The sequence below is a fragment of the Peromyscus maniculatus genome, chromosome 23, assembly GCF_049852395.1.
Source record: "Peromyscus maniculatus bairdii isolate BWxNUB_F1_BW_parent chromosome 23, HU_Pman_BW_mat_3.1, whole genome shotgun sequence".
Taxonomy (NCBI): Eukaryota; Metazoa; Chordata; class Mammalia; order Rodentia; family Cricetidae; genus Peromyscus; species Peromyscus maniculatus.
In genome coordinates, this window is record NC_134874.1 from 35,113,259 (window position 1) to 35,126,979 (window position 13,721).

Sequence of the window (13,721 nt, forward strand, 5' to 3'; positions counted from 1 at the left end):
GGTATCCATAGCTTTTCTTCTCATGTAGAAACAAAAGCAAAACCTCATCCCCAATGGAAAACATATCTTGGTTTCCATTCTGAGGTCAGCATATCTTTAAAGTATATAAGCTGATTTAATCCTGTAGTTTTTTTCTATTATCCAATGTCTCTCTGCAGCTGTTGTTCCTTTCTCATTAGCATTGAGAAAATTCAAAGTTAATAGAGCATTATGTAACCTATTTCTGAGTTTTTTGTTACCTCTTTCTGTTTATTTAGCATATCCTTTAGAGTTCAATTTGATCTTTCTACAACTGCTTGGCCTCCACTGTTGGTGGAGTGCAAACTTGTACAGCCACTCAGGAAATCAGTAGGGCAGTACCTCAGAAAGTTAGGAATCTACTTACATTAAGACACAGCTATACCACTCTTGGGCATATACCCAAAGGATGCTCAAACATGCCACAGATCACTTGCTCAACCATGTTTATAGCAGCATTATTTGTAATAGCCAGAACCAGAAAACAACCTAGATGGGCCTCAACTGAAGGATATAATAATATAAATGTGGTAGCTTTACACAATGGAATATAACCCAGTGGTAAAAAAAAAAAAAAAATAGTGACATCATGAAATTTGTAGTCAAATGGATGGAACTAGATACTCGGGAAGTAACAGAGATCCGGAAAGACAAATATGGTGTGTGCATACTCTTAGATGGATATTAAATGCAAAGCAAAGGGTAGCAGGGAAGTAACAGCTAGACCATGTGACATCATCACATGGACATTCTCCTGTCTCCTGGAGAGCCCTGGCATTCCATGTGATGTCACCAGTGTTGTGGCAACACCAACTGTCATTGGGGCATTGGTGCAGTGTCTCGAGTTTCACTTACAGACATGCTGACTAGACTGAACAGGATTCTTAGGAGACAGGATGGCGAGCTCAGGGAAATCAGAGGGAGGCAGAAGGAAGATGGCCTTCAGTCTCCATGGTTCTGGGGAAAGCACAGTGAGTCCTGGGGAAAGGATGGGGAGTTTCCTGAAGGAGGAAGGCTTCAGATGATCCTTCCAGGAGTGGGGCTCAGGAGGGGAGAGTTTCTGAGAATAAATGGGCCTATCCTGGTCCTCTGAGTTCTTCAAGAGCAGACCCAGAGATGAGAATTTTTCAAGATTAGTTTGTACAGAGCCAGGGATGGTCAAGGCTGAATCTGCTCTGTTGAGGGCACTCTGCTTTCACTCTGAGAGGGAAGGAAGCACAGCGGGACTAAAGAGGTTTCAGTTCCAGCCCTGAACTTCACCCACACTGGATTTCTTTTGGTGTATGTCACTAATAAAAGGGAGAGTAAAGTCCCCTGGCCAGATCTAGAGAGTCTCACATTTTAAGTAACAACCACTAGCAGGGCAGGAGCCACCAAGTATTGCCGCATGTCAGTGACCCCTAAGGTTTCTGAGTTCCTGCCCTCTCACTAGCCAGTCCTCTTTCCTCTACCTTGAGTGCAGGACTGGGACACCACTCTTCCTGTAAGTATTTGTTCTTGGTGTCTGACGGCTCACCTGGGGATGCCCAGTCCTTAGGTATTTTCAGTCATACCTATCAGTAGTTGATAATACCTCTGCTAACATCATGATGGTTGGAATGTATTCTGCTGGAGGTTTTGGCAAAAGTTCCAGCATTTACTATATGACATTATTGTTCTGACAGGACCCACATAATCCTCCACCATTCCCATAGAGTGAAACTGCCCTGTGGATTTTCTTTGATGTGCTTGTTCATCTCATGGAACTGACCTTCTTTCCCCTTAATCCTGAGCTAATTTCATAGCATCCTTAATTTCTCATCTTATTAGCTGGCAATTATCAGGATGAGAGGAGCCATTCCTGGGCAATGTTTGGAAAATGAGTGTTGCTCTCCACACATGATAAACTATTGAATTAGAATGAACTAGATTCTAATGAATCAGAGAGATCTCGGGATTGGAAGGTGCTAAAAGCCTTCCCCTGTGTCTCAGGAAAGGCTCCTGGAAAGGGCAGCTTGGCTATTGGTGAATTTGGGAAGAATTTGCTATCAGATAGGTGATGACCATTGGCAGTGGCCCTAACAGTCCATTCTCTGGAAATTCTATTGCATCCTGGAGAGCCCTTGGCATCTTCTGTGAAATCACCAGTGTTGTGGGAATGCCAACTGCCCTTGAGGCATTCACTGAGTGCTTATATTGTTCACCAACTGACATGTTGACAAGACTGATCACACTGATTGGCAGAGAGAGGCCTCGTTTCCTAAGGAGGAGGGGAGGCTAGAACTGGACCTTCTAGTAATGGGGTCCAGTAGCTGTGATCATGAAGCAATTGGCCTATGCAGCTTATCAGGGTTCCTAAAGTGCAGATCCAAGGTGGAGGATTTCTGATGGTTAGTTGGCAGAGGGCCAGGATTGGTCAAGGCTGCAGCTGCTGTGCAGGAACCTCCTTTAGTTCATTCTGAGTGGCAAAGAATGCAACAAGAGGCAAAGAATGCAACAGGAGGCCCAGAACCACTAATGCAGTATCAGAATGGGATGTTGTTGCACTTTATGTCTGATGTAACTACCAAGGAGAGAAAATTTCCATCCACGTACCAGGTCGAGGCATTCAGTTCCTTTTATTCGTGGACAGATGTTGTCAGGGCTGGTAGGTGAAAAGCAGTAGGGACTCCTGGACTTCTTGCATCACATCAGTGTAGCATGAATCTTACAATTCTTATTAATTAAATCAACCCTGAGCCAGGTATTTGTGTGAATTCTGGAATATCAGAGAAGCAGAACAAACCACAGCTTCCTCACCTTGACAGTTCCTCAGCTGATCCTGTTTCCTCAGACTGGAAGCTTCTGTGTCCTCATCCCAATGGCTCTCAGCTGAACTGCTGCTCAAAAGCCTTAATGCTTAAACAGCCAAATGCTTCTAGCTTCTGCTCCTCATGTCTTATATACCTTTCTGCTTTCTACCATAACTCCCTGGGATTAGAGGCGAGGGTCACCATGCCTGGCTGTTTCCAGTGTGACCTTGAACTCACAGAGATCCAGAAGGATTTCTGCCTCTGGAATGCTAGAATTAAAGGCATGAGTGCCACGACTTTCTAGCCTCTGTATCTAGTGGCTGATCCATTCTCTGAACCCAGATAAGTTTATTAGGGTGCACAATATTTTGGGGAGCACAATACCAGCACATATCAGGTATGAGATGACAATTCCAAACAAACATGGCTAGCCTTGCTTATGTCATTCAGGGCCAGTGGGGCTGCGATAGGGGCTGAGGCATATATCTAGCCATAGTGATTGGAGACAGACACATGGAGCATGAGGCCCAGCTTAAGGAGAGCTACTCTGATCTTTGAGGGCTTCACTGGGTTCCATGCTTTTCCTTTTCCTCAGGCCTTTTCTTGAGACTCCACATGATCTTCTTGGCGTATGCCATTCATCTGTAGAAATTCACTTTGTGTTTATGTACCTACAGGGCCTGCTAGGAAGGCATCATCCACACCCTTCTTCCTCACTGAGCAGGAGCAGCAGCTGAACCAGGTGGAAAAACTGAAACTTCAGCTACAGATGATGACCAATGACAGGAATGAACTGCGTGATTTCCTGGCCCATTACAACAATGAGTTGAACAACAGGTATTCATCATGCCCTGTTTTCTGGTGAATGTCTTGACCCAACTGTGTCAATTCCAGCAGTCCTCGGGTCACTGGAAGATGCACCTGCAGAATTACCTGCACAAACAAATTTTCCTGAATGCATCTGAGAGGCAGAACTGAAGCCTGTAGGAGTGAGATGGAACACAGGCTGTTCTGATTCCTCCTAATGAAACCCAGAGCTTGTGGCCTGAATCACAATCCACAGAGAGAGGCAGTAGGGTGTAAGATCACAACATGCATTTCAAGAGGCCTGACAGGTGTTGGCTTGTAGGAGATACTGGGTGCTCTGAGTTTAACCTGAGTCTCTGTATCTGACAAGGTATTTATTTTTGCTTGTTGCTCTGGAAGCAGCTTGAAGGGCCTAGTGGTCCTACTTGGACCATCTGTGTGTGACTGGAAGGCCTGGAGTCCATCCTTGCTCCTCTCTGGTCTTGTTCCTTGTACTGGGATACAATGCCACCCACCTGCATGTCTCTGACATCCTAATGGTGGGTTTGCGTGCATGTGAATTGCCCGCTAAGGGGCCCAAACATCGCAAACATAGCAGTGTCAGGTTTTGCCCTTTTCACTTCCCTCTCCCTTGATAAACCATTAGATTACATTCCTAAATTTAGTCCCCAAAGTTCATTCCCTTTTATGGACACAGACTCATTCTTGAAACTGAACACCAAAGTTCAACAATCAAAATTCATTATTCGGCTACACTTGCCAACCTGTCCAATCAGATCTCAGCAACTCACCCTAACACAGAGTTAACCTTTCTATTTAAAATCACACTGCTGAAAAAAGCCTGCTGCATGTTGTCTGACTTTGAATGATCCAGAGGCAGGCTCCCAATGCCATGCTTGCCCTACTGGAAAGTACATCTCTTTGTGCTGAGGATTTGGTGTGTCAATGTGTTCTGTACTGTCTTTGAGAGGCTCCCTTACAGTGTGTGTGTGTGTGTGTGTGTGTGTGCGTGTGTGTGCGTGCACGTGTGCGTTTGTGTGTTCCTTCAGATATTGTGAGTTAGAGATTGATAGTAGGCCTGAGGATTTGCCTGTTTCAAACATTTCAGGTGATATAAGTGCTGAGACCAGGGAGCTCCACTTTGAGTGCTTTGGGCTCACCCTGGTCCCTCAGTGGAATCCCCTTGTGAGTTTATAAAGCCATCCTCATGGAGTGCCTCCTCCATGGCAATACTGATGATGAGTTCTGGGTATCCTTTTAAGGACAAAGCATTTCTGTTCTCACAACAGTGGAAATGTCATCACAGATTTCAGGTAGGCCCAAGGTGGTGGACCTTCTTAGAGAGCTAGTCTACCTCTCCAGGCCTACTGAGGGAGCTCATGTAGCCCTGTCTCCCTCCCTACTGACACCCAGCCTTTCCTGGCCCTGGGGCAGGGTAGCAAGTCTAATGCACATCAGGAGGTCCCAGTACATAGGATTCAGGGTGTGACATCCAGTAGGCTAGGGTAGTGCAAAATACAACCTTAATTCATGGGGCCACTGAGGCCTGAGTTCACAGGGCTCTTCGCTTCTGGGGCTATGCCCTACAACAGGCTGAATTCAGAGCATGAGATACAAAACACAGAGCATAGGAAGGATATGTCAGATGTGAAGAATTTACCCAAGGAGATTAGTGAGGCTTTGTACAAGTGCACAGAGCTGAGTGAGAAGACAAAAATCTACCAGTTAGTGCCAGACTTGGGTGGACTCCAGAACTTGGTTAGGACTGCTTCTTGTTGTCTGAAGTTTCTCCAGTCCTGCCCGACACCACTGTCAGGAGGAATCTGTCCCACCTGCCTCCTACAGCCAAATGGCCCAAATAAACACACTGAGGCTCACATTACTTACAAACTGTATGGCCAATGGCTTAAGTTTCAGGCTAGCTAGCTCTATCACCTTAAATTAACCCAATTCTATTGACCTGTGTTTTTCCACATGGCTGCTGCATTGCCAGGCTGCTGGCATGTTGCTCCTTGGGTGGTAGCTGGCATCTTCTCCACCTCTGCCTTTCTTCTCTGTCTCTCCTGAATTTACCTGCCTGGCTCCTTCTTGCCTTGCCATAGGATAAAGCACCTTATTTATTAACCAATGGGAGCAATACATATTCACATCATACAGAAACACATCCCACAGCATCTTCTTCCTTCTCCACCTTTGAACCAAAGTGAGGGTGGTAGTTCTGGTCAGTTTACCTCTTAGCAAGCAGCCTGCCTTATCGCTCTTGGATTTGTGCCTCCAAGACTGAGTTCTCACAAGTATGAAGAGTCTGAGAGCCCCTCCCAACATTTTCCTGTCATCTTCTGAAACTTCTAGACAGAAAACATGGTTTCCACCATGGTTTCTGTGGCTCTGGCAGGAGCTTACAGAGCTGATTTCTATGAGACACATGGATGGAATGTATTCCCAATGTGTCTTCTGTCTCCCTCAGAGCATGGTTTCCCTCTACCTGCTCATGTTTTCCCATTACTGTGAACAGTTAAGCACCAGGATGTGTGTGGGGGAGGTAGCAGATCCAACCTTCAGAGGTACATGGACCCGGTTTGCTGTCAGGGTCTCCAGAAGTAGTGTAAATCTTTCTGGAATTGGGCTATTCTTTGGCTTTGGCCTGCACCTGAGTCATGCTGGCATGGCTAATGTGGGATCCAGTGCAGGGCTGTTGGGGATGGGTCATGGGACCTTGCAGGAATCATGGTATTAGGAGGCAGGAGTGGCAGATGGAGGTGGAGCTCATCATTTTTGGTGATATTTCAGCACCCTCTGCAGTCAGCACCTGAGTGAACAGACTCAGCTGAAAGAAAAAGTGAGAATGTTGCTAGAGGACAAGAAAAAGCTGGAGGGAGAGCAGATTTTACTACAAGAGTCCTGTGAGGAGGCAAAGAGGCTCTGTGAAGAGGCTCATGAGAAGATCTACAACCTCTGGACAAGGCAGCTTCAGGTAGGTTGAAGCAGCAGGGCCATGCTGGCCACCAGTCTGACCATACACACACATACACACATACACATGTAACCTTCTACTCACTTATCCAACCGGCCCATCCCATCCAATAGTTCGCTTCTGTGATTATTCACAAGTCTTTCTGGGAGTTAGCCTCTTAGAGCAAGCAAATCCTACTGCTCTGAGGGAAGCTGCAGTCCATTGAGGGAGACGAATAAGTCACATATCATTCACCTGTATGTCAGTATGTAAGGAGCCGTGCTATGATGGTATCCACAGAGATCTGAGTGAGTAAGGTCAAGGGTCTGGGTCTCATTTGCTTGGCAGTGGTCATGTGTGATCAAAGCAGAAACAGCATGCAAGGAGCAACACCCTCTGAAAAAGCCAAATGACTGGGACTCATAGACATCTTTTTGGGTGTCATGTGGCATTTTACCCTCTTGTTCCCAGACTGCCATGGTGTTCTTTTTACCTGGCCAAGCTCTTGCTTCACAGTGACAGAAACTAAATTAACAGCTTGTTAGTACTGTTTGCTCTGAGTGGCATTGGCCAGTTTTCCCATCCTGGATCTTACATTCAGAAGCTCACTAGATGACCAGGGATGTGGCAAGGGCTTATGAAAGGCAGGGGTCAGGGTGGCAGATTTGAGCCAACTGCATCAACATAGCCTGCAGAGACACAGCATGTTTCTCCAGGCAATTTTAATCCAAAATTATGCAGAACTGTGGGACTAACTTATAACAGCTATTGTGAGGAGTTTAAAACCAACTGGCAATGTCATCCTCATCCAGTGTGATGTCCTCCTCACTGCATTCTGATCACTCATGATTGGAGTGATTTGTGTCTGTGTGTGAGTATGCCTGTCTGAGGGTGTATATACATCTGTGGGTGTTTTGGAAGGTCTGATGATGACATCGAGTGTCCTCTGTTGCTTTCTCCCTTATTCCCTTCAGCCCGGGTCTCTAACTGAACCTGAAAATTTTTGTTCTGGCTAAGCTGGACAGCCACAGATCTTTGGATCTCCTGTCTCCTCACAGTAGAGCGTCCTGTCTTTTTCTGTCTCATTTCATTGTTAAATGGTTCTTTTGGTCAAAAAGAGAATTGACTTGTTGGTTTCTCTTAATTTTTAAACATTTTTTTTTTACTTTGGAATTAATGTGTCTTATAATAAATAACAAAAATCAAACAATGGAGCTACTTTAAAAATAAAAAGTAGACTCCTTTTCTTTCACACCATAGAGGTAACTTACCAGGAAAGGTCTGTTTTGTCTACTGGCTTCACAACATGAAACCTGATATTTTGAAGCTCACTCTTAGGACAGAGTCCAACTCATAGTTGTATAGAGTGCTGCATTTTAGAAAAGTTCTGTGGATGATCTAAGTAGCCTTCCACTGACTGGCCTGGGGCTGTTTTCATATAATGTGCACTGTAATCTGGTCAAAAGTTGTTGGGTAATGACAATGGGTGACTTCTAGTCTCTGGTGCTGTCGATGTCTTTTGTGGAGGAGTCTGGGTAAGTTTAGTGAGGAGACTATGATGGTTCAACTTAAATCTATCGGGAGGCTTCATGTCCCACCCTCTTCCCCCAGCACTTGGTTTTGTGTGGTCCAACTCAGTTGTGCAGAGGTTGTTACTTCTCTGTATGATCAGTGAGTCTGGTGATAAGAACTTCCCTAGGAAGGGAAGACCAGGGCAGAAGAGCTTGGCTGGGTATAAAAGGCTTGTAGACAGCAGGGATGACCCACTACCTCCCCCTGGAGTAGAAAAGGTGCTGCAACATTCTAGTCTTCTACCTTGCCTTTCTGGATTCAAGAAAGGTGTGTGTGTGTGTGTGTGTGTGTGTGTGTGTGTGTGTGTGTGTGTGTGTGTATGTGTGTGTGTGTTTGTATGTGTGTGTGTGTGTGTGTTGTCTCTATGTGTATCTTTGGGGAATGAGAATGTGTGTTTGAGCATCTATGTGTATGTTCACTCTCTCACGAAACGATGGAACATCTTTAAGAATGATGGAGATGGATTTCAATGAGAAAGTACTGTGCCTAATCTGGTTAGTATCACTTTGCCTCTGTCAAAGAACAGATTGAGTTGCCCCTCCTTCTGCATGTCCACACAGCTAACTACAACCAAAGGACACATAACTGATGCAAGCTAAAAGTTTTTCAGGTATTTGTAGAGGCAGAATTATTTATCTGCAAAGAAATCCTCTGGGGAAAAACAAAGTAATGGGGTCCATGAAGGTGAGAGAGCGGCTACTGAGAGGCAGGAAATGCAGGAAAGGTTTGTGTCCTTCTCTGCTCTGGGTGAAAGGAGGCTGGTGACTGATGACTTCCCTGCATCCTGTTTTGTTTTTCTCCTCATCGCTTGCTGCCATTTTCCTTTTAGCTTTGCCTAACCTTGGTTCAGCTAACCTTGTCCTTGTATCTTGGCCTGGACTTTATTCTCGGAGAAATTCTGAAATGCAGAGAGCCATGTGGCTGCATCCCAGCCCAGCAGAAGTCCCACAGCTCTGCTGAGGTGTGAGGAGAGGCTGTCTCAGGGCACTGTTTAGGCTCACTCTCAAGTACCCACTCCATGTTGTGTCTGCAGCACTCAGAAACTGCTTTTATTCCACATTTCTTCATACTGAGTTAAATTCAGCCTGATGGAGAGGTGGGAGAAATGAGATCTCTCAGACATTGCTAGTAGTGTAAAATGGTGCAGTCCTGTTAGAAGCTATGTGCAATTATTCAGAAAGTGGAACTGCAGACTTCGGGTGGAGCATTGATTCCAGAATGGAAAGTGGTGTCCACAGAGAATAGGGGACAACAGGATAGAGCAGAACTAATCACCACAGCTCAACTACAAACTATTCAGATACCCATCACTGATGAGTGCAAACATACAATGTGGTCCATGGGTTATTGTTAAGTATGGAATAATATAAGAAGTCATTTTGCCATGAGTTAGTCAAACTTCTGTTATTCAAAGAAATCCCTGACACAATCAACTTACTTGGAGGAAAATTTAAAATAGACTCCGGATTGTAGAGATTTTCTAGTTTTCTGAGCTCATTCCTTTGGGCCTAAATGGAGGCAACCTGTGGTATAGAGAGCTTCTTTAGGAGGAAGCTGCCCTCCTTGGAGGCACTGGGAAGCACTGAGTGAGAGCAAGGGGCTGGTCCACTGCCATCCAGTGGTCCTGGGCTGGGGAACTAAGCCTTCAATTCATAGAATGGTAAACTTGCTAGGAGAGCTCAGATTACAGGTCAAGGAACTCTGGTGTTCACCTGTCTGTGTACAGGTTTTCAAGGCAAGCACTGCATTGACTTATCTACCCACTGAGTTCTTCTCCCAGGTCAACAGGAATGCACATGTTATACAGACACACAAGCAGTCTGTACATCTGCACATATAAACTAAAAATAAACTGAAAATTTATCAAAACTGTGTAAAAGTACACAATCTTCTCCACATCCCTGTGCTCAGAGCATCCTGTGTTTCCTGCCTCCAGGCAGGAATATGGGTAGAGAGTGTGTAGGTTAATGAAAGGTAACTTTGTTCTCCATAGTAACCCAGGTGATCTCTTCTTACATAAGAGTTATCTGGGAAACTAAGTGTGGATGGAATGTAATGTGCTTGTATGTGCGCATCCATATACATGTGTGTGTTAGAGAGAGAGAGAGAGAGAGAGAGAGAGAGAGAGAGAGAGAGAGGGAGAGAGAGAGAGAATGCATGTTTCTGTACATAGTGAGGACAACCTCCCCTAAAAACACAATCTTCTAATGAACAGGAACATCAAAGACTTGAGGAAAATCTTCAGTCCCTGATGAAGCAGAAGGAGCTGCTCACCAGGCAAAGGGACTTGGCAGTAAAGCTGCAGCATCACTTCACTGTGTCCCAGATGAGGTAGGAGCCCAGGCTTCCAGAAGCAGGTGGATCCAAGTGGGTCCGCTGTACCTGGATCTCCGTCCTCTTTGAGTTTTGTCAATTGGCAAAGCTGCCAGCCACCCCAGGGAAAGAACCCCTCAGAGTGTCTTTGCTGGCTCGGTCAACAGGAATTATGACCAGGAAACAATATGCTCTCTCCTTGGTCTTATGGGGACTGTGTCCCCTTCTTCCTTCCTGAGACCTCTAGTATGTTCTGCGTATCTCATCTCTTAGATTAGCTCTCCCCACAAATATTCCAATGGCAGCCAGAAACTTAGAAAGGAGGATCATTGATCATGAAGGAAAGTCTGTCCCCTGCATCTTTTTCATCAGGAACATCACATTTAGAGATAAGTGTCCACCTTTTGCAAATCTGCATAAAAGCACACTCCTGCTGATTGCAGGCTCTCTGCAATGTTTATCAGTTTCTCATGAGAAGATTTACTCTTGGTCATAAACAGAGTAGGAGCTGACAAGTTAATCCCATGCAGGGTTCTAAGCTGCAGGAATAAACAGAGCCTTCTTTGCATTGCTGTGTAGGCTCCACTAAAGGGCAGGCATAGAGTTTTCCAGGAGGTTCGCATTCACCTGGTATCTAATCAAGGCCAGGGATATCTTTCCTGAACTGTGCCTAAGACTTTAACATACTGATATTTCTCCAAAATGATGTCTTTGGACTGTTGGAGAAATACGCTGTTTTTTTTCTAATCCAGAACAGTATGTACTTACCAGTCCAACTTCTAGCAGTTTTTAAAAGCTGAGAAAAAAATCCTGCCCAGGTGCTCTCTGACCCTTTTCCTTCGGGAAGCAAGGAATGAACTCAGGTGAAAGGTAATGCTCGCTTGTCTAGCTGAGTAGAGCTGGTAGGGTCTCAAAAGCTGACAGGGCAGGTCCCCACCAGGCTTGTGCCCCAGCTGCCTTCCTCCCCTAGGTTTGAAAACCTCCAGCAGGAACTGGAGCAGACCACAGCCCAGGAAGAGAGCCTCCTGCAGATGGAGCTGCTGGTGCAGAAACACTATGTTCCAGGCAAGTAAGCCACCATTGAGCCCCATCCCCAGGAGCCAGGGTATTCATGGGGTGTGTTTTTTTCCTTAAATTTTGTTTACTAGGAATCAATAGGCCCTGATTTTCTTGACAGTGGCACAGCAAAACTGATTCTGAATATTTTCTTTGCTGATTTTCCCTAACAGCACCTCTTCTGAAAACTGAAAAGGCTGGAAGAAGCCAGAGACACCTTGAAGGCATGGCATTCTACACTCCAGGTTCACGGCCTCCTCAGAAAATGCCACCTCTTTTCAGCTGTGAACTCACTAGTGAGGCAAATATCAACCTGCCATCAGGCCATCCAGCCACAATCTGATCCACATCTGTGGCTCACTATTCCCAGAGAAAAGATTGTATAACAAATAGTCTGAGATTCAGAGGGCACAACACAAATTACTAACAACCCTGACATCCATCAGCATGTGGCCCCAGTGAGGGGCAAAACAACATGGAAGGGGACATGTGGGTGAGCAAGAGTTCTTCTGTCAGCTTCCTATCAAGGGCTTTGACAAGCTGACCCCATATGTGATGGGAAATCTGACAAGGAAGACTGTGTTAACATCACACTGCCATCCAGACAGACCACACCCAAAAGCATAAGATTCTCTCCAGTGCAATGCTGAAGCTGACTTGTGCAAGCTGACTTGAAGCCATGTCATGTGCAAGTTTTGCTGAAGATAATTCACTGCAGAGAATAAGCTAGTTCCTCACCTCATTTGCTCTCCCGTAATGAAATACCAAGTGATCCTGAAATTTGCTTAATTTTTTTGTTTATATGTTGGGATATTTATGCTTTGGATTTTGGTTTTCTTCATTTTGGTTTAAGGTTTTGTTAATTTTTGTTATTTCTTATATTCTTGTCACTGTTTTAATAGTTTCCTAAGCCTATACATTATATATAAGGACTGCTGTTTTGAAAGCCCCCATTGAGTAAAATGAATGTATTTTTATGAATAAAATGCAATTTCAAACTTCACTCTGAGACTCTTCTTTAGGCAGGTGAGGTTTCACGCTCCTGTAAACCCTGAACTCACAGGCTTTGATGTATCTCAGTAAGTTTCAGGAATCTTGAGATGCACAAGGATTTCCCAGCCATGGGACTCAGAGCTATTGTCAGGCCCAAACTACTCTAAAAATTCTATACCTGTCTGGTGCATTGGTCAGGGTTTTATGGGGTAACAGAATGAATTCCTATATATACAAAAGGCTATGTTTTAGAATGACTTAGAGGCTGGGGTCCAGCTAATTGAACATTGGCTGGCTATAATGGCAAAATCCTCGAATCCACTACTTGCTCACTCCAGTATGCTTGATGTCTTAGCCCATCAGCAGTATAGTCTGGGATCCCAAGGAAGTTGGCTCCAATGCCAGTGAAAGCATGGACTTGCTAGCAAGGTGAGAGCAAGCAGCTAAAGAGCAAAACTCCCTTCTTCCATTTCTTTATATGGGCTTCCAGCACAAAGCCTGGCTGGGATTACAAGTGGGGTTTTGGGGCTCAAAACATCTGAGTAATAGGTTTTTCTTTCCTCATCAATATCCAGATTAACAGAATGTCTTTCTAATGCAAAGATCAGGACTACATGTTTATCTTCTCTCTTCAAATTAAGCAAAAATACCTCACAGGCATGCCCCTCCATTTGGGGGTTTGAATGAATTTCAGATGTAATAAATTTGACAAACAAAAATAGCTCTCACAATTGCACCCTTGTCAACTTGACACACAATTATATCTTTTGATGTCATGATTAATTTCCAAATGTAAAACAATAACCAGGACTTAATAATGCATAAACAAGATATAATTACTCCAAGTACAACATGAACACACTATGTATTAGACCAGCTCAAAATTATGCCTAACATGATTTAATTATCCCTTGTAGTTGGAGTTTTCCTGTGTCCACTCAGCTCCTCCAGCAGCTCAGACACAATTAAACACACAGAGACTCATATTACTTATAAACTCTATGGCCGTGGCAGGCTTCTTGCTATCTAGTTCTTATATCTTAAATTAACCCATTTCTATTAATCTATTAGTTGCCATGTGGCTTGTGGCTTACTGGTACTTTACATCTTACTTCTCATGGTGGCAGTGGCTTCTCCTGACTCAGCCTTCCACTCCCAGCATTGTCCTCTCTGCTTATCCTGCCAATACTATACTTCTTTCCTGGCTACTGTCCAACTAGCGTTTTTTTTTTGTTTTT

The 13,721-nt window shown here is 44.6% G+C and overlaps 1 protein-coding gene across 1 annotated transcript; it reads left to right on the top strand.

The window, feature by feature from the left end:
- The first annotated feature begins 834 nt into the window (after positions 1-834).
- LOC143270601 (disks large homolog 5-like) lies at positions 835-12,493 on the top strand. Its single transcript, XM_076561125.1, has 6 exons — positions 835-989; positions 3,467-3,626; positions 6,387-6,570; positions 10,337-10,452; positions 11,405-11,499; positions 11,664-12,493. The coding sequence occupies exons 1-6, from the start codon at positions 878-880 to the stop codon at positions 11,831-11,833; spliced, it is 837 nt and encodes a 278-aa protein (XP_076417240.1). The 5' UTR covers positions 835-877; the 3' UTR covers positions 11,834-12,493.
- The last annotated feature ends 1,228 nt before the right edge of the window (positions 12,494-13,721 follow it).